We start from the raw sequence: 26,308 nt of genomic DNA, 5'->3' as shown, positions 1-26,308 counted from the left end.
TTTTACATGCGCTTAGCTTTTTATTAAAGAAAATTGGCGTTGTTTTAAAATTTAAAGAACTAGAAGTGTTTTTAGAAGTTTAACATAAAACTATTTAACTGAAATAGATAAATAAATAAATATTATTAAAACAACGCTGTTGAAATATTTATAACAAATGTTATGAAACTTAGCCTTTTAACTATGTGTATATAAGGCTATTATAATTAATAAGTTTAATACTTAATTATTTTGTTAATAGCTACATAAATATAAATATAAAAATTAAACGCACAAGTATAATGAATCAACTTATGTAAATAAATAAGACAAAACAGCAAAACTAGTCATTTATGTTTGTACGTTTTTTCAATGGTTGCCCTTTCGCAAACTTAATAGCAGAAACATCCTTTATGCTTAAAAACTCTATCACGTTATGTCATTTCGTCCTAACCCAGTTAACTTTTTTCGTTAAATCTGGTCATGTGCAACACACATGAGGGTACTTTTATAACTTTACACATTTATTTAATAAATAAAGACAAAACAGCAAAACTAGTCCTTTATGTTTGTACATTTTTTCAATGGTTGTCCTTTCGCAAACTTAATAGCAGAAAACATCCTTTATGCTTAAAAACTCTATCACGTTATGTCCTTTCACCCTAACCCAGTTAACTTTTTCCGTTAAATCTGGTCATGTGCAACACACATGGGGGTACTTTTGTAACTTTACACATTTATATAATAAATAAATAAATTATACATAAAAACAAATAAGTCTCTTTCTTCTCTCTCCCTCATTACTCTTTGCCAACACCAACCACACAACAGTCACCCCACCACCAACTCTTCGGCTGTTGCTAAAATCCGGCAGCCATCAATCACCACCGCAGCTTCAAGATTACGGTGGGGTTTCATAACAACCAAACATATATGTCAACCCCACCACAACTTCGACATCTCGCCGACGTTCCTCACCACCACAACTCCGACTTCTCACGGACCGTCGTCACCACCACCACGGCCGCCACCGCCAAGACAATAGTCTTCTCTCCTTTGCATATCCAACAAATCTTAAATGATAAAATCCTTAAAAACAAAACCCTAATTTCTACTTTTTCCCAAATTGCATTTCATGATTTCATCTGAAATTGATGTTCTCCGATTAAGTCTTCTGCTACTGTTGGCCATATATAAAATCCGGTTGTCGAAGTTTGTGTTGGGAGAGAGACTTAAACGCCGTCAACCACCACTACACCAGCGCCGTCAACCACCACTACACCGGAGAACTTATCCGGTCACTGTCACGAATACCTAGACCGCCTCCATGTTCTTCAGTATAGCCGGTCAGGTACAACCTCCATATTTGAAGAAACACTAATCGACCCCGGGCAGATTACAGATAATCTGGGGGTTAAATAGATGTTTCCCACGAGAGATTAGATCCGGCGAAGATGGTTCTTCTGATAACCTGCAAAACAGACACCGTGAGCTCGTCACTGAGAAGGGGGGGTACCTCCTTGTGACCACCCTCCGGCGTGAGAATCAGACTAGATTCCTCTTGAATATAAGTGTATATTAAGAGAATGACTAGAGCAGATATCAGGTAATATATCAAGATATGAGATATGAGATAAGATATAAGATAATCATAGCATTCCAAGGTGTTGGAGTATTTATAGCCGAAGGTAGGTTTCCAAGAAGGTACAGCCGGCTGAATAGTGTTCCAGTTCTGCCAACTGTGGGCTACGCACATGCCATGCTGGTGGTTGGTGGATAGGCAGCGGCTGATAGTGACCAGGCCGGCTGTATACTATTCCTGTTCCACCAACTGCAGGCCATGCCATGCACGTCTTCTGACAGGTTGGTGAGTAGGCAGCGGCTAATAGTGACATACAGTACAAGAGCGTGCTACTCGTCATACTGTTGTCAGTGAGCTGTCGTATCCTTGGTCAGATCTTTTGTCCATACCTCGTCAGGTACAGTACAAAAGATCCTCCAGTATCGTACGGACTGGCTCATTTGGGCGGGAGTTCTCCCGGCTTGCTCACTCATTCTTCAGGTGACATTACTGAATTATTTAAGAGTTAAGTGCCTTGTGCGTGTAGCTTTGCTGCGCAGGTAGCCTTCCCTGATGGCTTGTATCCGCAGCTGCGGGAACAGGCGGAGTACTTCACACCATTGGGAGGCTTTTCCTGCGGGAACAGTTTGCGTACTGCGCGTAAGGACGTCACGTCTCTGAGCATGGTGGGTCCTGCGGGCCCAGTTGGTTTCTACGCAGACGTCCCTCTTCAAGGGGTTGCGAGTTTAGCCTTTGCGCAGACGTCCCTGTTGAAGGTGAGTCTTTTCGGGTTCAACTGCGCAGACGTCCCTCTTTGATGTGAGTCTTGCGGGTCCAACTGGGCTCTGCTGGGACCTACCTCTTCAAGTCCCCCCAGTCCAATGTTCTTCTCATGAATTGTTAATAAGTGAGGTGAACTTTTGGACTTAGGCAAAGGGTTTTGAAAAGGGTTTAGTTTTAAGGTTTTCCATGGGGATTCTTCCCGCGGAAGTCCTAATGTCACGTGCAGAAATTCCCGACTTTCCTGCTTGATCTTTGGGCATGATGCGGGTAGGTCAGTAACCTCCTCGCAAGTCAGGAGCGTTGAGTCCCACTTGTGTAGATTCTCCATGAGGTTTTGGTAGTTTTGAACATAGTGATCAATTATGTTTAAACCACCAATTCCATCTTGGAGCTTCAAACAATCTAGTTCTCGACGTTCCCGCTATGCGGGGATGTTATTCCCGTTTCCACAAGCATGGCCCAGAAGATCCTTCTTGGTTTCAATTCCCTGCGGAGTGCTAGGTATGTGAAGGGTTTCGCCTTGACACTGTACCTGCACTCGTCCTATAGTTACTTTACTTCCAAGGTATTCCTGGCTTCAATTCCCTGCGGGTGCTTAGTATGTGAAGGGTTTTGCCTTGACACTGTACTCGCACCCGTCTTATGGTTACTTGGTTGCCGAGGTATTCTTGGCTTCAATTCCCTGCAGGTGCTAAGTATGTGAAGGGTTTTGCCTTAACACTGTACTCGCACCTGTCTTATAGTTACTTGGTTGCCAAGGTAAGGGGTATATTCCCGCTTACTTTTGAATCTTTTTGAAATTCGAAGAGTTGGTGAAAGGATAAGAACAGTCCAAACTGTTGAAACGTTGTCCGACGGTTTCTTCTAACAGTGTCAGGACGTGCAGGAAGTTATGGCGACGTGAAAGTACATGGTCATTCCAGACGCTTTTTCAGGCGCGTGGGCGCGAGTTTTCGGGCGCGTGGCCGCGAAATTTATGGCATGCGTCCTTTCGACAGCTGTTGCCAGCTTGGTCTTTGCCACGTGTCATAGTTTCATTGCACCTGTGATTTCTCTCTCTTCCGCATTAAATTCATCGCATTTATTGCGATGAGTATATAAAGGGGGAGAGGGTCCTTTGTAATCCACACTTTCACTTCTATCTTCTCCTTCTAAGCGATTTCCGGCGAATATTCTTTCTGAAATCGTTGCCTTTCATCCTTCCAGAATGTCTTCTTCCCATGATGTTGAGGCTACTGCCGAGGAGTCTGACGTGTTCGTCGAGAATCTGTCGTCCACTTCCGATAAGGACGATAAGAGTACTGCTGGCGAATGCCAGTGTGCTCTTCCGGCCGACCTCTATCAGTACGTCGTCCGGAAGTTCATGCTCGAGCCGTTCGAGCCTGAGTTTCCGGAGCCACACCAGACGGTGTACGATGCCCCCAAGGGCAAGATAGGGGTGTACGCTGCATTCTTCGTCTATGGGAATCTCAGGTTCCCATTGACGAAGTTTGTATACCGTGTTCTGGAGAGACACGGTGTGCATCTGACTGAGGTACACCCGATGGCGATCGCCAAGATCCGGCACTTTGAGTGGGTGTGCCTCATTCTGGGCGTGGAGCCCCACGTTGATCGGTTGATGACCTTCTATTCCTGGAGGTGCATCCAGGGGTGGTACACCTTGGTCAATCGGATCAAGGGTTTGAAGATCTGCGCTACCGAGCGCAGTCTTCGGTCGTGGAAGCGGGAGTTTTTTTATATCTCCGCTCGCGTCGTCCCCCTTGCTATGACGTTTAAGAATGGGAGAGCACTCCCCGCCCTTCACGCCCTCAACCACCAGGAGGCGGAGTGGTTCGCCAAGATCTCCCGGATCCAGACTCCGGTGTACCGCTTTGCGGAGTCCGGGATGGTGATGCTCGGGATGAGCCGGGTGTGGAAGGAGGCGTCACAGATTCCCATCGTCCTCGAATACAGTTTGAACTCTGTCCCTTACGGTATGCTCTGTCTTCTTTGTTGATATAGGTTTTTCTTCTGTTTCTTTTTTTATTTCAGAGGGAAACGACTTGCAGTCTCTCCTGCAGCCGCGGGAGAGTGATGGTCCCGCTCGGATGGGTACTCGTGCTCTAGATGAGCATGAGTTGCCCATCCTTGAGCAAATGGCGGATCGGTTCGTGGAGGTCTACCCGCCAGGCCACGAGATCCTGAGCGCCAGGCGGCCAGGTAAAGAACTTTTTGACCCTCGCCCTCTCAATGCTCAAACCTCTGCAGGAATTCCTCTAATTTTGTCATCTTCTGATGAGGAATCCGCAGATGGTCCTTTATTGGCGAGGAAGAAGAAGGCTGCCGGCGGGAAGGGGAAGGCGAAGGTTGCCTCCACTGCCGATCCGGGGAACCGGTCAAACTCGGAGACCGAGAGCGAGGAGGCGGCGGGGAACCCAGGTGGTGTTGATACCACTGCTCCGGAGGCTGAGACGACTGTCACCTCCGAGCAGCCCAGGACGACGACGGTGACCGGTATGAAGAGGCCGGCTCCATCTGGTTCGTCCCCGCCTGTTCGCACCTTTAGGCTCAAGAAATCCCGTAAGTATAATCTTCCTTTACTTTTACTGCATAGCTTTCCACCATTATACTTATATCTTCTTTGTGTAGGCGTGGATGCTACCGCATTCCAGGGTGGAGCGGGAGGTAGCAGTTCTGGACCCATGAAGGTAGGTTTGGTCAACCTACCTGAGGCGATGACCCAGGCGACTGCGCCTGCTTCAGTTGGTTCAGTTACTCACCCGGTTGAGCCAACTGTTCCAACTGTGACGACGTCCCCGCCGGCTGTCAGTGCCATATTTACTGATTCCTTCACTGAGCCGGCGGTGAGTGTTTCTGTGGATTCTTCCGCAGCCGCGGCCGCGGTTGTGAGTTCACCTCCGCAATTTTCTACCGCGGCGGCCTCCGCTATGCCTCCTCCGGCGCCGGCGACTACGGCCGGTGCTTCAGGTATGTCCGGGGTTGGGGCGTCAAGCCAATCTCTGCCTCCTTCCCATCTGCCTGACCTCTTGGATGGATATCCGTTAGGTTCGGGTGATGGGTTTGGCGGCTACAGGCCTGTCGTCGACCCTACAGGTGCGTAGGGTTATTTTGGCCTTTATTATATATATATATATATATATTTTATCATCTTTTCCTAACTGCTTTTTGCTTTTGCAGTGTCGGATTCCAATGAAGTGTATGTTCCACAATGGAACATCCGCCGAGGAACAACCCTTCGGACGCCTGTAGAATGCGTCGAATGGGCGCGCCACGCCGCCCCCGCTGGTGCACTGGGGGAAGCCATGTCCAGCTACCAGGAGGGTAGGCTGTCGAATGAACTGCGGATTCTCCTTGCCCGGATGCAGCCGCGCGTCGAGTTACTTTGTCGTGAAAACGACAAGTTAAAGACGGCGCGTAGCCTGGAAGTGGCTCAGGCGCGGGCCATCCGGGAGGAGAACAAGAGGCTTGCCGCAGTGGCTGCGGAAAAGGAGAAGGCCTTCCAGGCCCTTGAAGTTGAAGTTCAGGCCCGTCTTGAGGCCCGTTCCAAGGCTGCCCAAGCTGTTAATGAACAGCTTCGGCTGGCTAAGGAAACTGCACGGAACGCAACTGAGAGGGCCACCAAGGCTAAAGCTGTTGCTGAGCCTCTACGCATTGAGAATGAAGAGCTTAAAGCCAAGCTAGAGAGGCTCCAGCAGGCTCATGATGCCTTGGCTATGGAAGACGCCAAGAAGCTCCAAGAGATCTTGGACCAGAGGGGCGTGCTTCACCACACTGAGCGGAAGCTAAAGGGCGTTGAAGAGGCTACTGCTAAGGAAGTGTTGCTCGCCAACCTTAACAAAAGTGAAGCCGAACGCGCCCGTAACCAAGCTCAAGCTGCCCTCCAGGAGGCTCTGGTTGCCAAGGAATGCCTTCTTCGAGAAGCGTTGTCTCAGGTATGCGTAATTTCATAATATCTTTACGCTTTTCTTTGTACATAGAAAAGGTTTTGATACTTGTATTTTTTCTTGTAGGTTGTGCATCGAGTCTTCACGGACACATCATACGACGATGCCATGAGCGCAGCCCTCAACGCTTCTCATGAGGATGGGGAAAAGGCTGGCTTCCTGCTTGGTCTAGGGTTCGTTGAGAAGGGCATCCCGCCTTCCAACTTCCCTTTATATGATGTGGATACTGAAGTTGTATATGACCAAGCAGTGAACCAGTATGCCGCCTTCCCGCATCCGGTGGTGGAGAAGGTGAACGAAGTTGCTGCTGCTGATGATGGGCTAACCATTCTTAAGACCTTCCTTGAACCGCCACAACCAACTGATGGTGCGGGTACAAGTGGGTTTGGAGGGAGTGGTCCTGAAGCTTGAACCTTTAGATCCCTTCCCACTGTTAGGATATGTTTACATTGTATAGATTTATATTCTTGTAGGCGGGTAGTTACCCGGCCATTCTTGTAATACTTGAATTATTATGGAATACAAATCTTTGTGCGGGTAGGACCGCTACTTTCAGTGGATGACTTGCTTTATAAACGTTATATGACGTGCTTATGCATACTATAGTTTAATTTGGCACTTGTTTTGTCGCATAAACAATGTATGATTCGCTTTTGCATACTGTAGTTTACCTTAGCAATTTCTTAAGTATTTTGAATAAGTTAACCTATCAACGTGGCAGATAATAGGTTAAAGTTTTGCTTCCTCTTTCGTGATTGTGCGGGTAAGACCGTCACTTGCACTTAGTAGGATGGCTAAACTTTACCTATATCTGACCTGCGTGGAGGTTTTCCTCATTTTTTCCTTAGAAATTTTCTAAGTGTTTAGAATAAGTTAACCTTTGAACGTGGTAGACAATAGGTTGAAGTTTTGCTTCCTCCTTCGTGATTGTGCGGGTAAGACCGTCACTTGCACTTAGCAGGATAGCTAAACTTTACCTATATCTCACCTGCATGGAGGTTTTCCTCATCTTTTCGTTATAAATTTTCTAAGTGTTTTATAAGTTAACCGTTCGACGCGCGGTTGTCAATAGGTTAGTTCGGTTTCCTCTATCATGATTTGTGCGGTTAGGACCGGCACTTTCATTTAGTGGGATCACCAAACTTTACCTATAACTGACCTGCGTGAAGGTTGTCTTCATCTGTTTTTTGTGCTTACGCGGGTTTTGCCGCCGCCCACACGCAACGATTTCTTTACACATTTATGCGGTGAAAACCGGCATCAGTGTTTTGAATAAATTGACCGTTCGACGCGCGGTTATCAATAGGTTAGTTCGGTTTCCTCTATCATGATTTGTGCGGCTAAGACCGGCACTTTCATTTAATGGGATGACCAAACTTTACCTATGACTGACCTGCGTGAAGGTTTGCCGTTTTTTGTGTTTATGCGGGTTTTGCCGCCTTCCACACGCAACGACTTACTTCCCCACTTATGTATGCGGTGAAGACCGGCGCATTAGTGTGGAAAGTTCATAAGTATAAATGTAAGACCATCAGCGTCAATGTGATAAGGAGAATCATTTCCATTAAAAGTGGCTCTGGGCCTTTTCTTTTACAAGTTTGGAATTGATCTACATGCAGATTGTGTAATTGAGCTCCCTTCCATGTTCTTGGGAGTGTCATCGAGCCTTTCGAGCCGATATGCACTTGGTTCGGAATCTCGTTGTTTACGCAGTATGTAGTCTCCAACATTGAAGCTGCAGTTTTATTCGTGTTTTCCCCAACTGGGGTTCTACACGCATCAGCCTGCTCAGCGTTCGTTACGCCACGAGGTGCGCGAACGTCCCATCTCTGACAAATGCTTCGACGATGTCCTTCACGTCTGTGCATTCTTCAGTGTTGTGGCCTTTTGTCCTGTGAAAGTCACAGTATTTGTTCCGATCAGCATTGTGACGATGTCGGATTATTGGAGCCTTTGGCCATGGGAGCTTCTCAGTGGCGAATATCTCAGTGACGCTTTTGGTGAGTGGCGTCCATCTGGAGTTCTGGTTCGACTGTACGTTATCCCTTCCGCCTAACCGATGTTGCAAGCAGGATGAGGTGTCAAAGTTTACCCTTGACTGCCAAATGCCTAGCTTCCGCTTTTTGTTTAGTCGGGCGGTAAGGACGTTGTCTTCTCTTGTTTTTTGGGTGTAGAGGTTTGTGCTTTGGGGGAGATCTCTACCCAGTTGCTTCTCCGTTTCCGCAAAACGTTTAGCTGCTGTCATGATGGCATCCCATGTGGACGGCATGCCATCTTTACCCGTTAAGGTGCGGATGAGCTCTGGGTCTTTCGCGCCCTGGATGAAAGCAGCGCGAACAAGATCTTCGCTAATAGTGCCCAGACTTAGCTTCTTTGAATTGAAGCGCGTGATGAAGTCTGGTAAGGACTCATCTTCCTCTCGGATGCAGTTGAGGATTGTCCATTGCTCTTCGGTATACTTTCTTTGTTGGCTGAAGTGTTGGCTGAACTTCTACTGGAAGTCTGCCCAATCGTAGATGTGGTGGACCGGTAGACGATCGAACCACGCTCTAGCTGGCCCAACAAGCGTCATTTGGAACATGTAACACCACGTAGGTTCCGTCCAATTACTGACGGTTGCCCCCGCTATGAATCTGTTCAAATGATCGTCTGGATCAGATATACCATCGTAAGTGCCGATGTTGGACATCTGTTTGGCACTTTTCGGGGCGATTGCTTCCGCAATGTCCCTTGCAAATTTGGACGTTCCCGCTTTTGCAGCAGTTGGTCTAAATGTTTTGGAGAAGTCACGTGGGTTTCCACCCGCGTTTTTTGGTTTGAAGGTTTCTCCAAAATGCCTTCTCGGTTGGGAGTCCGTTTCCTTACGCTTCCCTTTCGCCCTATGACGAGGGTTTGCGTCACTATCGGATTCCTCCGAATCATCGTCCAAGTACTCTCCGAATTCATCAGCCTGTTGGATTGAACGTAAGCGTTCGTCCAACTCAGCTTGGAATTCTTTTTGACGTGCTTCCGCCCACGCTTTAACTTCATCGAGTGTTTGGCGGGGGAGCCTCGTTCGTTGTCTCTCTAACTGGGTATCGGTGAATCCCAGTGAGAGATTATTTACTGCACTTGCCCCAGCTCGGGTAACTGGGGTAGTGTTCGTAAAATTTACTGCACTTGCCCCGGTTTGGGTAACCGGGGTAGTGTTCGTAAAAACTGTGTAGTCGCCGGTATTCCCCCAGTAGCTGGGGTTGTGGTTACCGGGGCTTCTTGGTCACTCGTTGGTTTTGGGACCGAAGTACCTTTAACCATCTTTCTAGAAGTTTTGAGAAAACTGAAAAAGAATTAAGTTCTAGCTTTTATGCACGGATGACGCCAATGAAGAAACACTAATCGACCCCGGGCAGATTACAGATAATCTGGGGGTTAAATAGATGTTTCCCAGGTGGGGTTAGATCCGGCGAAGATGGTTCTTCTGATAACCTGCAAAACAGACACCGTGAGCTCGTCACTGAGAAGGGGGGGTACCTCCTTGTGACCACCCTCCGGCGTGAGAATCAGACTAGATTCCTCTTGAATATAAGTGTATATTAAGAGAATGACTAGAGCAGATATCAGGTAATATATCAAGATATGAGATATGAGATAAGATATAAGATAATCATACCATTCCAAGGTGTTGGAGTATTTATAGCTGAAGGTAGGTTTCCAAGAAGGTACAGCCGGCTGAATAGTGTTCCTGTTCTGCCAACTGTGGGCTACGCACATGCCATGCTGGTGGTTGGTGGATAGGCAGCGGCTGATAGTGACCAGGCCGGCTGTATACTATTCCTGTTCCACCAACTGCAGGCCATGCCATGCACGTCTTCCGACAGGTTGGTGAGTAGGCAGCGGCTAATAGTGACATACAGTACAAGAGCGTGCTGCTCGTCATACTGTTGTCAGTGAGCTGTCGTATCCTTGGTCAGATCTTTTGTCCATACCTCGTCAGGTACAGTACAAAAGATCCTCCAGTATCGTACGGACTGGCTCATTTGGGCGGGAGTTCTCCCGGCTTGCTCACTCCTTCTTCAGGTGACATTACTGAATTATTTAAGAGTTAAGTGCCTTGTGCGTGTAGCTTTGCTGCGCAGGTAGCCTTCCCTGATGGCTTGTATCCGCAGCTGCGGGAACAGGCGGAGTACTTCACCATTGGGAGGCTTTTCCTGCGGGAACAGCTTGCGTACTGCGCGTAAGGACGTCACGTCTCTGAGCATGGTGGGTCCTGCGGGCCCAGTTGGTTTCTACGCAGACGTCCCTCTTCAAGGGGTTGCGAGTTTAGCCTTTGCGCAGACGTCCATGTTGAAGGTGAGTCTTACGGGTTCAACTGCGCAGACGTCCCTCTTTGAGGTGAGTCTTGCGGGTCCAACTGGGCTCTGCTGGGACCTACCTCTTCAATATTCACCCGTCGGCTACCATCTACTCCCGCCTCATCCATCTTTATCGCCACTACGGTTGTCGGTTCCACCTGATTTCATCATTCCCTCCTTTTAAACCGACCTTTCTATCATCCAAAAACCTTTGGATTTATGGATTTTTAGGTGGTGGTAATCCGGTGGTGTGGGTGGTCGTCGGGAGCTTGGCGGTGGTGGTGCAGAAAGAGAGTGAGAGAAGAGAGAGAGAGAAATGGAGGACATATATAATTCTTTAAAATGATTATTATATGCATTATATTTTTAATATTGTTTTAATTTATTAGTGAAGTAAAATGACTAAGATACCCTCATGTGCAATGCACATGAGGTGATTTAACTGATAAATTTAACGCTTGTTAGTGAAAAGGACGGACCGTGCAACAAATTTTAAACATAAGGTATGTTTTCTGTATTAAGTTTGCGAAAGAATAACCATTGAAAAAATGTATATACATTTAGACTAGTTTTGCTTTTTTGTCAATAAATAATATAAAAACAGCATACGTTTATTTCCCAAAATTAAATAACAAAATATTATATAAGAAAAACATAACGCCTATCTCTTCTATATTAGTTCAAACCAGAGCAGAAGGTTTGTCTGTAGCCGAAAGCAACTTACGTTAAACCTAAACCTCCATTGAAATCCTCAACCCTTCTTCTCTCAATTAAACGATCCACTATTTTCACACCATTCTCACAAACTACCTGAATTATTGATCTATTTCAACAGCAAATGTCCATGTCACAGTTGTTGGGTTTACTCAGAGTTCATATCCACAGAGGTGTGAATCTAGCAATCCGAGATCTACGTAGCAGCGATCCTTATGTTATTATTCGAATGGGCAAACAGGTGACATTTGTTTTATGTTTTTTGTTTTCTGTTTTCTGTTTTGTGTAAATATAATTCAGTGGTTTTAGATCGCCGACTTAGTTATTTCCGCCGAATGTGGTATGGATTAGTTGGGTCTTTGCGGCGGTCGGAAAACATGTTTGTTGGTGTTCTAGAAGGTTCTAGATTATAAAAAGTTGAGATTTAGGACTGATTTTGCCTAATTTTTGTGTATAGAAATTGAAGACTCGAGTGGTGAAGAAAAACTTAAATCCTGTGTGGGATGAGGATTTGACGCTCTCGGTTGTAGAGCCTCTCCCTGTTAAACTTGTAAGTGGTTCTTCAATTTCGTTGCGGTTTGGTTCGTGTTGGTTTCTTTATTTTCAATTGAGCCGGGGATAATTGAACGAGCAGGGTTTTCTTGTTTATGTTAATTTGTTAAGAAATGAATGTGTTTGTGTTTGTTTATGCTCGTTTGTTAATAGTATAAATGAATGGTTAACGAATGTAAACGAGCGAACACCAATTAAAAGTAAACATGAACAACGGTGAAACCAGTTGTGCCCAAAAATTTGATAGAACTGGACAAGGTTGTAACGGGTGATATTTTAAATTTACAAAAGCAAGACTAAATTGTACGGTCCTAAAAAATTTAAACGAATGCACTTAATAGATGAGCATAAACGAATTAATGGACGAACGTTCATGCACATAAATGAACGTATGCAACATGTGTCCATGTTTGTTGGTTTAACTAATGAACAAAAACTTTTGTTCGTGTCCGTTCATTTAATCCTAATTGCAGCCATTGATGAGTGTTCCGCTCCGTAGTGTTCTTATTAAGTGTAACTACCAACAGTTTTGGAACCTAATGAGTGTTTTGAAAAGTAATCTTAATCCTAAGAAACGATTAGTCACTAATTTGCAAACTTAAATGATGATAAAATGCAGGCGGTCTATGACAGGGATCTATTTTCAGCTGATGATAAAATGGGAGATGCAGAATTCGACTTCACCCCATTCTTGGAAGCAGTCAGGATGCGCTTTGATGACATCCCGGACAACACAATCATTACCACTGTGAAACCGACAAGGACCAATTGTTTGGCCGAGGAAAGCTACATTACATGGATAGATGGAAGAGTGGTCCAAAACATGGTTCTAAGATTAAGAAACGTTGAATGTGGTGAAATTGAAATAAAGTTGAGTTGGATTGATGTTCCTGGTTGTAGAAGTAAGTAGTTAATTAGCTTGATTTGCACCTATGATCGGTTTCTGGAGGTGTGTTTAAATCGGAGGTGTGTGTTTGTAGATTTAAACGATATCCTAGTAACTTGTAACGGTGAATTATATTGTTTTAGGTTTATGAGTCTTAAGACATTTGTGTTAGTAGGTGATGTTTGTTTGTTGTTTGCTTTAGTGGTTTAATCTTGTATAAAGGCAATCTAAATATGATGCTATTTGATTGTAAAAGAAGCACTGATTAGGGTTGGTGCACAATGATTAGTTTTTTGCTCTGTTTCTTGTTTGTTATGTAGATACCCTCATAATCAATCATTAATGGTAGGTGTAAATCAACCAAATTGTTTATAAGTTACTTGAGTTCAGCTTGTTAAAAACATGAGTTACTTGAGATCAGCTTGTTAAAAACATGAATCACGTGAAACTTAAACAAGCTTGAATCCGAGATCGAGCCTAAGTTAAAGCACATTTTTAATAATCGAGCTCGAGCTGAAAAACTATATCTCATGCTTAAAACATTACCCATGAGTCGGGATGAGCTTCATACATAGAGCTTGAAAAGGCTGAGCCGAGTTTAAAATGAGCTGAGCTCAAGTCGAGCTTTCTTAAATTAAACAAGGGTTTGATTCGACTCCTTTTAACAAAATCATATTACAAAATTTTCATCCTCACGTAGAAGTTAGTTTTATATAAAGAAGAGAGGATCATAAATGTAGCCATTGGCCACGTACGGCTAACTGGCTTCAATGAATGTTAGGTTTAATTATTGCCACTAGAGTTGTGCCGAGTATCCGTCTCAGTGCGTACCAAACGATATCGATGGAACATCATTGGTATGGGTACCGGTTCATTTTTCATATTTTCGGTTTCGGTGCCATTTGTTTTGGTACTTTTAGATATTTACAATGCTACCAATACCGAAACAACAAAATTGATATGGCATTCGGCTTATACATTCACTCCTTTTCTATTTATTGCTACCTCAGTCTTAAAGGATCCGTGTCAAAGGCATGCAATTTTAAAAAGGTTAATTATGTTTTTTCATAGTCATATAGTCAATTTTTCCTCGATGAGGTGCACATAATTTTACTGCGGCCTGAACCTTGACACGCGTGGAAACGCCTGGTCTAGCCATTACTCTTTATGTTTTGCCAAAACTAGGTCTTACTGTCTAGCCTTTACTCTTTATGTTTTGCCAAAACTAGGTCTTACTGTCTACTGGGGTAGTATATGCCAAAACTGTGGTTTACCAAATCTACCCACAATATATGATTTGTTTCGCTATCAAGGCCCAAAAAAATGTGTGTAGAAGGTTTCAAGTAAGCAATATAAAATGAAGCGGGCTAATGGGTCAATGTTTCAAGAAAATGATGTGAAAATAAATCAGATCAACGGATCCAATTGGTTATTATATAATTAGAGAAAGAAAGGTTAATAAAACCGAATATTATTTCCTAAGGTTTATAACGGGTATGGGTTGAATGCTTCAAGAACAATATATATAAAAGGAAATATAAATGAAAAGATAACATGGTCTGAGTGGTTAATTGTTAAGAATTATAACAAATGTAGTTGTTGGTTTAAATCCTTGCAAGTGTAAGGCAAGATAAAATTTTAGGTGTTAAAAACACTAATGTTCAAAGAAAAAGTAAAATTATTAAATGAAACGGTTATAAGACCAATTATTCCAAGAGATTAATTACGGGTAGTGTTTTTTAAGAAAAAAATATATGTAAGCAATTTAGAACATAAATATAAAACTACCCCGAAATAATTACATTAGCCAATGGGTCCGTGCCATTAAAATTTACAACCAACGAAATTCACAAACCGTAACTAACCTACTGTTTATCATTGCTAATAGAGGTGTAAATATATCAAAAAGCTTGTAAACCGTTCCATATCATCTTGTTGAATGCTTGAAGCTAGTTGAGTTCATATGTGACTGAACTTGAGCTTAAATGGAACTTTTTCAACAAACAAGTTTTGTCTCAAATTTTACGTATCAAGCTCAACTATCTTCGCGAGCTTAAATGCTAGAAAATATAACTATAAACATAGTTAATATTATATGAAAAAAATATGATTAAAAACGATATTATGTCATACATACAAAATATAATAATAAAAGTACATAAAATAATTATAAAAGTATATAAAAAAAATAACTAATCAGTAATAACAAACTAGTTGAGTTCATACTTAAAAAACTACTCATGAGTCGAGCTTGAACTCAACCCCTAGATAGTGTATAGTAGTGAATCAAATTATGTATAACTATTTAAATAACTTATTATGACAAACAAATATTTTGTTAGTATAAAAATTATATAAAGTGACGTATTGTATAATAAAAATAAAAAAAACTGTAAAAATTATATTAATTAAAGTTTATGTATTTTTTATTATTCTACCTGATTATGACGTTTAAATTTATTTAAAGTTAAAACCAGATGTAGTGTATAAGTCATTAATGCATGTGATACGAATTATGTACCGGATAAAAATTCATTCCAGGTAAATAGATTGCACCCTAGTCTAAACCCACCCGTCCACACGGGCATCATTATCCTTTTGTGTACAAACTCAAGTGCAAGTATGACGAGATAAAGAATATCTTGACAGAATATATCTAGAGTTGTAAAAAGGGATTTTAGTTGAGAATCAATTAAAGTGTGTTTTCTCTACTTTTAAATTGGCATAAGCATCAATTATTACCAAGCATAGTTTGACATTATTTTCGTATGTTAAAACTATTATACTATTAAAAATAATTCTATAAAACTGTATCAAGACAAGAAACAAAACAATTAGATCCTTGTTTTTGTTTGTTCTAAATTGCATTCCTCTTGTTCTGTTTATAATAAAAACCACACGATAAATTTCACTCACAACGATATCTTAAATGGATCGCTTGTTGGGTTTGCTAAGCATCCGTGTGCAGAAAGGAGTAAACCTTGTCGCTGCGGATATCCGACGCAGTGATCCTTATGTTGTTTTCCGATTAGGCAATCAGGTCACTACTCTTTTATCCTAAAAAATGCATTTTATTCATCGATTATTAACTTTTATTAAAAATATTTACTAATTTTAGTTTTAGTTTGTTAAAATAAACAAAAAGGTATAAAATTTTTAAAAAAATAAAAAGCAAATAGATACTCATTTTATAAGAGTAATATACACAGGAATTGAAAACTGCCGTGGTGAAGAATAGCATTAATCCTGTGTGGGATGAAGTTTTAACTCTTCCAATTTTTGAGCCTTTACCGATCAAAATGGTAATTTATTAATTCAATTTTTTTATTAGTATTTATATTTATCATTTAACATAATGACAAATTGTAAATACAGGAAGTGTATGATAAAGATACGTTCTCGCGCGATGATAAAATGGGAGATGCAGAATTAGACATCAAACCGTTGGTAGAAGTATTAAGATTGCGTTTAGATAATCTACCGAATGAAACAATCATTACGACCATAAAACCGACAAGAACTAATTGTTTAGCTGAAGAGAGCAGCATAACATGGAGCAAAGGAGAGGTTATACAGAATATGGTTCTTAGGTTACAAAATGTGGTATCCGGTGAAATTGAGGTTCAGTTAGGATGGATTAATGTTCCTGGTTCTAAAGGTCTATGATGCTTTTATTAGCGTCTCTGCTCTCATACTGTAAATTATGGTTGCGAGTTATGTGTATTATATTCAAAATGTTTCCTGGTTTGATTGTTTAGGGGTGATTTGGGCGCCATTCAACTAAACTAAATAAGCAACCGGCCATATTAAGTAACTCCTCTATCACTTGCTAACGTAAGTGTGGAGTAAAGTGACGGATCTAAAAGAAAAGTTGAGGGATAGCATGGACTAAATGTTTTTTGTTTAGGGGTAGCATATACATAAAACGAAAAAAAAAAAAACAAAATAAAAATTTTACATTAAAAATGTACATCAAAATAGTTGAGGGGTAGCGAAGGCTATCCCTCTGCATAAGGTAGATCCACCCTTGGAGCAACACTCAAAACCATTGTTTTTTCGCCACCACCTACTAGTCTCACTCTATCATTGTAGGCATCGTTGCCACCACCATCAACACCCACAACCACTCTTGATGTCGTTGCCACCACCTGCCACTGCCATCCTCTCAGGTACAGTCGTCGCGTCTTTGGGTGCCGCCAAAGACAACAGCCTATTCCACCGTTGGTGCAACCATCCTTACCGTTGTCGATGACGCCACTAGTACCCGCCACTACTAACCACCATAAAATTAGATATATTAGATGAACCTATTTTGACACATATTTTTTTAAACGAGTCATCCCAAACCATTTTTATTTTAATCTGAAGTTCAGTTTGACCCGAACCAAAGTGATTCTTTTTTATGACTTGTTTGGACGTGAAACTTTTCACTCAAGCATGTTTTGACATGGCATCCAGTCCGACTTATTCAACCATTTTGCCATACATATACATAGATTTTTTTTTTTTAACAAAAACGTAGAAAAGAATCTGAATACGTTATTGGTCATACGTACATGGTTGTAGCTTGATATCATGAGGAAAATTGATTAAGTCATAATTGTCTACTTCAAATAAGAATGTCATATTAACCTATGGTACACAAATATTTATCAATATTTTAACAAAAAAAACAAAACAAAACAAAACAAAAGAGGCGAGAATCACAAGGGAAGTGGTGTGGTGTTGTCTACTTCAAAGTATTTTGACTTAAAAAATGAAATTGCCGTTAAGAACAAGTTTTGTTTGTTGGTGTTGGTGTTGGTGTTGGTGTGGTCAGTGGTTGCTGTAGCCTCCTGTTAACTGTATCCTCTCTCTCTCTCTCTCTCTCTCTCTCTCTCTCCCACATCACTGGTTCACAGGTGTCCCAATAACAACTTGGGTTTTGCTTTTCAACGATTGTCTCAATGCGAATCTAACTTCCATTCCATACAAAGATTGATTCCAACTTACTTTCATTTGACTTCATCAGAGTTTTTGATTAGTTGCTACAACTTCAGATATCTGTTAACTTCTTTCATACACAATCTATCTATCCATCAGCTGTTTTGTTGTATGGCTTTGGTTCAACCATCTGCTGCTCTCTCTTTTGCCTCCATTTTTCGACCCTCTTCTTGGTCCACTCATTCCAGATCGTCTTTTCCGGTGAAACCTTCCCGCTTCCCATCGGTTCATCGATCATCACACTTTTCTTCTCCGCCTTCCGCACGCTCAGGTACGATTGATATTGTTGAAAGTTAATCTTGAAACGAGTTAAAACAAAGTTGAAGGGGTTAAAGTGGCAAGTATAGTTTACTTTAGTTAGTTAGAATTTAATTAATAGTTATAGTTTGTTTGAATTAATGTTGACTTTATGCTGTATGGTTTATTTTAGTATAAACGAATATTAAATACATGTGTTAGGGTCATTGTAAGTGTGTATAATAAAAGAAATGGCCGATGTTGGTTGAGACTTGAGATTAAATACAGTATTCGTGTTTTTGGGTCTGATTTCCAACGGATATTTCCTTTAAGCGTGCTACTTCGATTGGTCTAGTTCATTTTGCATTTGAATTACTAAGTTTGACTTAAAAGGTGTAGCTTCATCAAGTTGTTTAGTGTCAATTAAGAAGCATTAATATTGTAAACCATAGGTATATTTAGCTCCTTTGCTTAATTATTTTCAGGAAAAGTGCTTGCAAGTGTTCAGGGATCACACGAAACCAATGAGTCTTCACTTGTCGTCTGTTTTGGGGAAATGCTAATAGATTTCGTCCCTACAATCAACGGACTTGCATTAGCCGAAGCCCCCGCCTTCAAAAAAGCACCCGGTGGTGCACCTGCAAATGTTGCAGTTGGCATTGCTCGCCTCGGTGGCTCATCTGCTTTCATTGGGAAGGTAGTAGCGGATGATTTAGTTGACTGTTTTGTGGTTGACTGAATTCATATATTTTGATTTGTAGGTTGGAGAAGATGAGTTTGGGTACATGCTTGCCGACATTTTAAAACAAAATAATGTGAATAATGAAGGAATGCGGTTTGACCCTGGTGCGCGTACCGCTTTAGCTTTCGTGACACTTAAAAACAACGGTGAACGTGAATTTATGTTTTACAGAAACCCTAGTGCTGATATGCTTTTAGAGGAGTCTGAACTTGATCTTGATTTAATAAGAAAGGTATGTCAATATGACCTTGATTTTTTAAAATTTGTTCACATGCTTTAATATTATTATTCTTATTCTTGCAGGCGAAAATATTTCATTATGGTTCCATAAGTTTGATTACTGAACCGTGCAAGTCGGCTCATATTGCTGCAACGAAAGCTGCAAAGGAAGCTGGTGTTCTTTTGTCTTATGACCCGAATCTAAGGCTTCCTTTATGGCCATCTGCGGAGAGTGCTCGAGAGGGAATCTTGAGCATTTGGGATACTGCTGACATCATCAAGGTAACTAATTAACTTCTCATGAAACATCTTTCCACATTCTAAAGGTTTTTATTATTGTTCACAATTAGATAAGTGAAGAGGAGATTGCTTTTCTAACAAATGGAGAAGATCCGTATGATGACAATGTGGTCTGTAAATTATACCATCCAAATCTTAAACTGCTACTTGTGACCGAAGGACCAGATGGCTGCAGATATTATACTAAGGTAATATGCATAGTTTGAATAATTTATCGTTTATGCAACGTTTATATAACTTTTTTTTGGGAAATTTGTTAATTATATAGGAGTTTAGTGGAAGAGTGAAAGGTTTAAAGGTGGAGCCTGTGGATACAACAGGTGCTGGAGATGCTTTTGTAGCTGGAGTGTTATCAAAACTTGCTGCTGATGTGTCATTGCTCAAGGTATGACTTTAAGGCAACAAAATATTAATTAGATGGTAATTAATTTGGTTATGATTTATAGGATGAACACCGGTTAAGAGAAGCTCTTAGCTTCGCAAATGCTTGTGGTGCGATTACTGTTACTGAAAGAGGTGCGATTCCAGCTCTACCGACTTCGGAAGCGGTCACGAATGCCTTGCTCAAGGCTGTTGCATAATTAATTACATATGCAAGTTCAGGTTGTATATTAATCACTTTCATAAACACATTTCATTTTTCATAATTATGAGCTAATAATGGCTATTTTCTCCTACTCCTAACTTTTAGCCTAATTGACTAATTATCCTCCTAGTTATTATATGATAATAATGACTCATGAAATATACTGTCTTTGTGGGTTATTTAACATCCATTTTAAAAGTTAAAAATAGTTTAAATGTAAATGTTTTATAAGCATGTGTGTTTGTGCATTTGTGGGTGTAAAATTGTTTCAAAAAAGGATACAACCAAAATTATAATAGATTTGATTGTTGTCGTGTATCAACTCAATAATTACAATGCTTTTGAATTGAATGTCACTTCATTTTCTGCAACCTTTGCTGTCATATAAGAGCAATGGACCATAGACAATGAATAAATCATAAATAGAATTTTGTCTAAAAACAGAATATTATTTTATAACAATCTAAACTTAATTTTGTTATGTAAAAAACAAATAAACAAATCAAGCTTAAAAAGTGTAAGGACCATCTTTAACCCTTTCTATTCGGTCAATTTAATGATGCATTTTTTTATTACATTCCAAACTTTAAGGCCATCCACAAACTTGGTCCTAAATTGTCATTTTATAAGCCAACATCATCCTTAGCCTTTTCCAACCGAAAACAAAATCTCCACACACACAAATCAGACATAAACGAAAGCTCGATTGTGAAACCGAGATGGCTGATGATCTATATGAGGCGCGGCTTGAGAGAATCTTCAAGCGGTTTGATACAAATGGAGACGGGCAGATCTCGTCAACAGAGCTTGGAGAAGCTTTGAAGACACTCGGATCTATGTCAACTGAAGAAGTGCAACGTATGATGGGTAAAATTGATACTAATGGAGATGGGTTTATTTCTTATCAGGAGTACATTGATTTTTGTAAGGCTAACAAGGGATTAATGAGGGATGTTGCCAAGATCGTATAGATTGTCTCTCAGCCATTGCTCTAACAAAAGTTTCATTGTTTTCTCCATGTAATTTGTTACATCTTTAATAGCCGACAAGATGCAGATAATTCGGTTCCTTTCTATACCATGCGACTTCATTACAAATGAAACTCGTGTTATTTGATTAGATGCTTAATACCAAAAAAACATACATGAACCGTGCTTTGACAAAAGAAAATAGGTAACATTTAAGAATTGTATTTGTAATAAAATAAACAAATTTAAAATTAAGAAAACCGCTAGAAGGAGGGCTTGAACCTCCGACCTTGTGGTTAACAGCCACACGCTCTAACCAACTGAGCTACTCCATCAACCTGTCTAAATTTATTAGAAGTTTAATATAACTGTTTTAAAACTACAATGTTCATTTCCTCCAAATGTTTCATGTTATGTCACGACTATTGTCAGTTAATCTTTTTTATTTGTCGTATAAAAGCGGATTTTAAGTAGATTAGGACTCCCTCACCTTAAACTCGTAAGTAAAATACAAAATCTTATAAATGTATATCTTCAGATCATGACACATTATGATATACATTGTTTTATCCATCATGTGTGTTTGGAATCTCTTTGACACAATATTGGCTTCAATGAATATGGTTCGTTCATCTTCCAATTGAAAATAATTATTCGACAAAGACGAAAAGAAAACTTGGAATAAGCAACCGGTCGATTGGCAATTCAAAGTTGAAATTGAAGGTGGGTTAGGCCAAGAAATTTCTTTAACACGAGTTGGACATACAATATACATATTGGATTTCTCATTAAAGAACACTTGTGTATAATGTTAGTTAATTTCATTATTGTTTAACTATGTTGAAAAAACAGGTATCAATATTGTTAGCAAAAAACAACAATTAGTCTTCGTGTATTTTTCAAGTAATTTGATCTCGTGTTTTACTAATACTTATGTTTAACATTTTAGGGTTTATAAATGTATCGTTATAAGCTCTTTTAGAAAAAGAAAAAAAGAAAAAAAAAACGAAAGAAAGAAAGGGTCACCTCAAAGGTTAGAGTTTAAGGGTTGACTTTCGAAAAAATCAATTATTTTCGTGAAAAAGGAGAACACGGTGGATTATGATTGCTTTACACGAATAACTAACGACAAATAACTAATAGCAACGTTATTATTATAAATTTGACTAATTAACAGTAGATATGCAAATCGAAGAGTTTGACATTCATTCTAACATTGGTAACATTTGAATGGCTCTTGTATGGGGACTTTGACCCCGGTGAGAAAAATAAATTGTGCATAAACCTCACAACTGTATTGATAACGTAATAGAAGACAACTCAGAAAGTATACCCGATTTTGTAAAGTTGACGGTAGAAAAATAACCATCTTTCATATCCAATAGTCTGTTCATCATTGAAGCGATCACTAATTTTACATGTCGCAACGAAAAGTGCGTTTTCTTCAAAGTTTGTGAAGTCTACATAATCGGGTAAGTGTGAAAATTATATGAACCATTGTTCCATTTGTTACATTGAAAAATACTTACAAATGTTTTGAACAAAAATGTAATAACTCTGTTTTCAAAATATGAAAACTTGTAGAGAACAATTATAAATGTAAATTTCGTTTCTAAAATCATTTATCTATTAACTACAAATCAAGTTGACATTTGATTGACATCTAAACATCGAAACAAAATACAGAAAAAAATAGACAAAAGAAAAGAAGGCTTGCTCTGATAAAGAGTTGATAGAGTTGAGGCAGAATTACACAGGTGAATGAAACAAGCATCCGTGCACTATTCATATATATTTGTACTGGTTTATCTAACTTCCTAACCATTGTTCTTGTATACAAACAAACAAACAAACAAACAGAACACTGTTACAAGAATCAAACAATCTGGGCTTCAAATCAACTGCAGATTTCAATCCATCAAGACATGTATTCTCCATACAAGACTTACAATCTAGGGCTAAAGTTAAATATCCTTAAAATTAACATCCAGCATTTTTCCATCATAGGCATACTTTGCATATAACATCTTGTAAAGACAACCTTATCTTGATCCACAAACAATCATATCAGGAACAACTAACTTCTTGAAGCTGCCATTTCTTCAAAAGCTCATCATAAACCGCACCCTTTCCAGCTTTTGCAAGCCCCTGCCTCAATCTCGCCAAAGTGACAGAGCTAAACTTAAGCCCTCGGTCCAACATATCGTCCGCATACTTAACCGCCTCAAGAACACGATTAAGATCACGCAACCCACCAACCAAAACATTCCCCGTTTCCTCAAGGTCAAAATCGTAATTCTCAATCATGCATTTCCAAACTTTAATAGCAGTATACGGATCCCCACCCTCAATAAACAGTCCAACCGCCAAACAACAACTCGAGTGTGCTGGCACAAACTCGTTTTTAACCATCTCCATAAATATCTGTTGAGCTTCTCTTACTTTCTTACCCTTTACCAAATACTGAAATACAACATTATAGCTTTGCGAATCAGGAAACACCCCGTTAAACACCATCTCGTCTAACAAACTTCTAGCTAAATCAACCTCCCCATCAAGCGAATACAAATAAATCATCGAATTATACATCTCAGCATCCGGTTTACAATCACTTTGCACACTCATTGAATCCCACAACAGTTTACCCGCCTTCAGATCACCAACTATCGCACACTCGCTTAACGCATCTTTAAAAAACCTAATCCCCGGATAACACCCTCTAGCCATCAAAGCCTCAAAAACCTTCATGGCCTCACGCAACCCATCCGCGCCCTTAAGCAACGCATTCAAAAACGAATCATAAGCCGGGAAATTATTCGGATCCCATCCGATTTCATACACCATTTCATCAAACGTCTCACGAGCATTAACCACATCCTGCTCTTTCTCCCACCCCTCCAACAATATCGCATACGTATCCGCATCCGGTTTAATTTTCTTCCTAACAAACTTCAAAAATCCCTTAGCATCTACCGTTTTCCCGTCTCGACATATCGCACTAAACAGCGAGTTCAAGGCGACGATATCCGCACGATAACCGTAATGCTCCATAACCTGGAACGCCAACAACGCGTCCTTAACTTTACCCGCGATCACATAACTACCGAAAACCGAAGCAAACGTAGCCAAAGACAGTAACCCTTCATTCTTCATTGATTTAATTGCATCCCACATTGCATCAAACAAGCAATGCTTACCCAACATATCAATTATCAAATTCCAAGCGTACGGACTGTGTCGGTCGTTCAATTGATACCCCGACCACCGGAAAAACTTAACGGCGGCAGCCGGGTGTGCGTAGGATAGTTTAAGGACGTCTTCGACGTCTTCGGTTGAAACCCTTATGCCGGTTTCGTCTAAAGATCGATCGATTTGTAAGGATGGTGTGTTTGCGACGATTTCGCAGAGGGTTTTGACTTTGATGGGTAAATTGGGGGTTTCTGTGTATGAAGCGAAAACGGGTGGGTTAGCGGGTGGTGAATCTGGGTTGATTTGATGGTGGTTTGGATCTAGGCTTGCGTCTGGAGGTGGTGATGGTGATGGATCACGACGGTGGCGTTTTCTGTTATTAGCCATGAGTTTTCCGGTGGGAATTCGTTCGAAACCCTAGAAAATGAGAAAGGGCAAAAGAATACAAATCAGGAAAAGACTTAGGGGGTGTTTGGTCTGAATTTTATTTTTTGGCTTGTATTTTAAAGTGGTTTATAGTTTATTTTCTATTATTTAATAAGTTCTTTTTAAGTGTTTGGATTAGTTTATATTTCATAAGTTGATAATAAGTTGTTAAATCCATCTTTCTTTAATTTGTTAGTAATAAGTTTCTTCAATAATTATTAATCCACCATCATTTGAGGGCAAATAAGTAACTTACACTATAACACAAATAAGCTTCTTCAAATAAGCTAAAAAACCATCTTCAAATAACCTTCTTCAAATTAGCTTATATAAGCTTATAAGCATAAGCTTAAAAAGCAAAAGCAAACACCAAACTAAGCTTATTTTGTAAAAAAATCTATAAGCATGCTTAAATAAGCTAGGCCAAACACCCCCTTAATTACACAACTGATTCCTTACGTTTCATGAAAAATAACAACATTGGTTATTAACATTTAAAAGTCACTTGTTTAGGTATTTAACTTTTAATTTTGTAACAAAGTTAGACACTAAGTCTAACATTTGTTAAAAACTTAACAAAATGGTGTAAAAAAATCTAAGGGTAATCTTGTCATTACACCTTTAACCCAAACTAACATATCAACTGCTTCTTCTTCACTTCATGTTTGTAATACAAAGAAGACACAAAGACACGATTAGGCAAACGAAGAACAATGGGAAAGTGGGCAATCTGTCACACCCCGTTAAGTGAATTGCGGAAGCGTAAAACGGAAATGCAACAGATACAACTGGTATCAAATACATTGTTCATAAAGAAACATTACTAACTAATTTACAATATATTATATCGTTCTAACATCTTTTACAAACTAGGTGATACAATCAAACCGGTTCTTCAATTACTTTACTTCTAACTCAAATGCCCATGACATCAATTACCAATCAGACACGTAACGCACAGGAAATTACTTCTCATATCTGATTACCTGAAAAGCATGTTAAAATAGGTCAACTACGAATAGTTGGTGAGTTTCATAAGTTTAACGAAATCAGTTCTGCGTACCACACAGTCATAGTTTGTATGTACACGCGTATGTAAAAATATGTATTTACGTTTGTATAAATATGTACAGTCATATCCTTGTGTGTGCATATGCACACATGTAAGTTTATAATCTGAATTCGAAATTTCGGTAAAATCGTGATTGTTTGTTCGTACTACCTGTTTCCAATTTCCGTGTTTAACCAACCACTGTGGACCCCCTTCCTCCCACAACGGTTCCACGTAAACTCAAACATTATATAGTGTACACGCAAATAATTAGTATATTCTACACATAGTATTTCTTACGGCTAATCACATAGCATGTATATAGACACATATACACATATAGTATTTATCACGTATCACCAAATACTGTGGCTCCCATCCGCCCACAATACGCATAATCACATTATTTTCTTAACATTCATGTCATAATCAAGTTAATTCGTTTAATAAGTTGCAGCAGAACTTGGCTCATAGGCCATACTCAACTTTAGTTTAGTAAGTTGCAGCAGAACTTAGCTCATAGGCCATACTCAACTTTAGTTTATAAGTTGCAGCAGAACTTGGCTCATAGGCCATACTCAACTTTAGTTTAGTAAGTTGCAGCAGAACTTGGCTCATAGGCCATACTCAACTTTAGTTTATAAGTTGCAGCAGAACTTGGCTCATAGGCCATACTCAACTTTAGTTTAGTAAGTTACAGCAGAACTTGGCTCATATGCCATACTCAACTTTAGTTTATAAGTTGCAGCAGAACTTGGCTCATAGGCCATACTCAACTTTAGTTTAGTACTATTGTGCCCCCCCTCATGGTCATTACAGACCACGTTATTTCCTCAACCTGTTGTGTTTAGCATTAT

The 26,308-nt window shown here is 40.2% G+C and overlaps 4 protein-coding genes and 1 pseudogene across 4 annotated transcripts; 4 read left to right on the top strand and 1 right to left on the bottom strand.

Moving 5' to 3' along the window:
* The first annotated feature begins 11,290 nt into the window (after window positions 1–11,290).
* LOC143604308 (protein C2-DOMAIN ABA-RELATED 4-like) lies at window positions 11,291–12,970 on the top strand. Its single transcript, XM_077080828.1, has 3 exons — window positions 11,291–11,553; window positions 11,770–11,862; window positions 12,484–12,970. Exons 1-3 carry the CDS (start codon window positions 11,437–11,439, stop codon window positions 12,772–12,774), a joined length of 501 nt encoding a protein of 166 aa, XP_076936943.1. The 5' UTR covers window positions 11,291–11,436; the 3' UTR covers window positions 12,775–12,970.
* Window positions 12,971–15,667: 2,697 nt separating this feature from the next.
* LOC143604311 (protein C2-DOMAIN ABA-RELATED 4-like) lies at window positions 15,668–16,417 on the top strand. The gene is made up of 3 exons (XM_077080831.1): window positions 15,668–15,790; window positions 15,960–16,052; window positions 16,126–16,417. Exons 1-3 carry the CDS (start codon window positions 15,680–15,682, stop codon window positions 16,414–16,416), a joined length of 495 nt encoding a protein of 164 aa, XP_076936946.1. The 5' UTR covers window positions 15,668–15,679; the 3' UTR covers window position 16,417.
* Window positions 16,418–17,743: 1,326 nt separating this feature from the next.
* On the top strand, window positions 17,744–19,888 carry LOC143604306 (putative fructokinase-6, chloroplastic). Its single transcript, XM_077080827.1, has 7 exons — window positions 17,744–18,004; window positions 18,456–18,667; window positions 18,732–18,944; window positions 19,016–19,213; window positions 19,282–19,419; window positions 19,500–19,616; window positions 19,678–19,888. Exons 1-7 carry the CDS (start codon window positions 17,845–17,847, stop codon window positions 19,810–19,812), a joined length of 1,173 nt encoding a protein of 390 aa, XP_076936942.1. The 5' UTR covers window positions 17,744–17,844; the 3' UTR covers window positions 19,813–19,888.
* A 443-nt stretch (window positions 19,889–20,331) lies between these two features.
* LOC143604310 (polcalcin Syr v 3 pseudogene) lies at window positions 20,332–20,847 on the top strand (annotated as a pseudogene).
* Window positions 20,848–22,852: 2,005 nt separating this feature from the next.
* Window positions 22,853–24,361, bottom strand: LOC143604305 (pentatricopeptide repeat-containing protein At5g15010, mitochondrial-like). Its single transcript, XM_077080826.1, has one exon. It carries the CDS (start codon window positions 24,359–24,361, stop codon window positions 22,853–22,855), a length of 1,509 nt encoding a protein of 502 aa, XP_076936941.1.
* Window positions 24,362–26,308: the final 1,947 nt, after the last annotated feature.

Source organism: Bidens hawaiensis, unplaced genomic scaffold (assembly GCF_021521415.1).
Source record: "Bidens hawaiensis isolate Kalapana, Puna unplaced genomic scaffold, B.hawaiensis_p1.1 tig00064723_1, whole genome shotgun sequence".
NCBI lineage: Eukaryota > Viridiplantae > Streptophyta > Magnoliopsida > Asterales > Asteraceae > Bidens > Bidens hawaiensis.
This window is presented reverse-complemented; position numbering and strand designations above follow the sequence as displayed.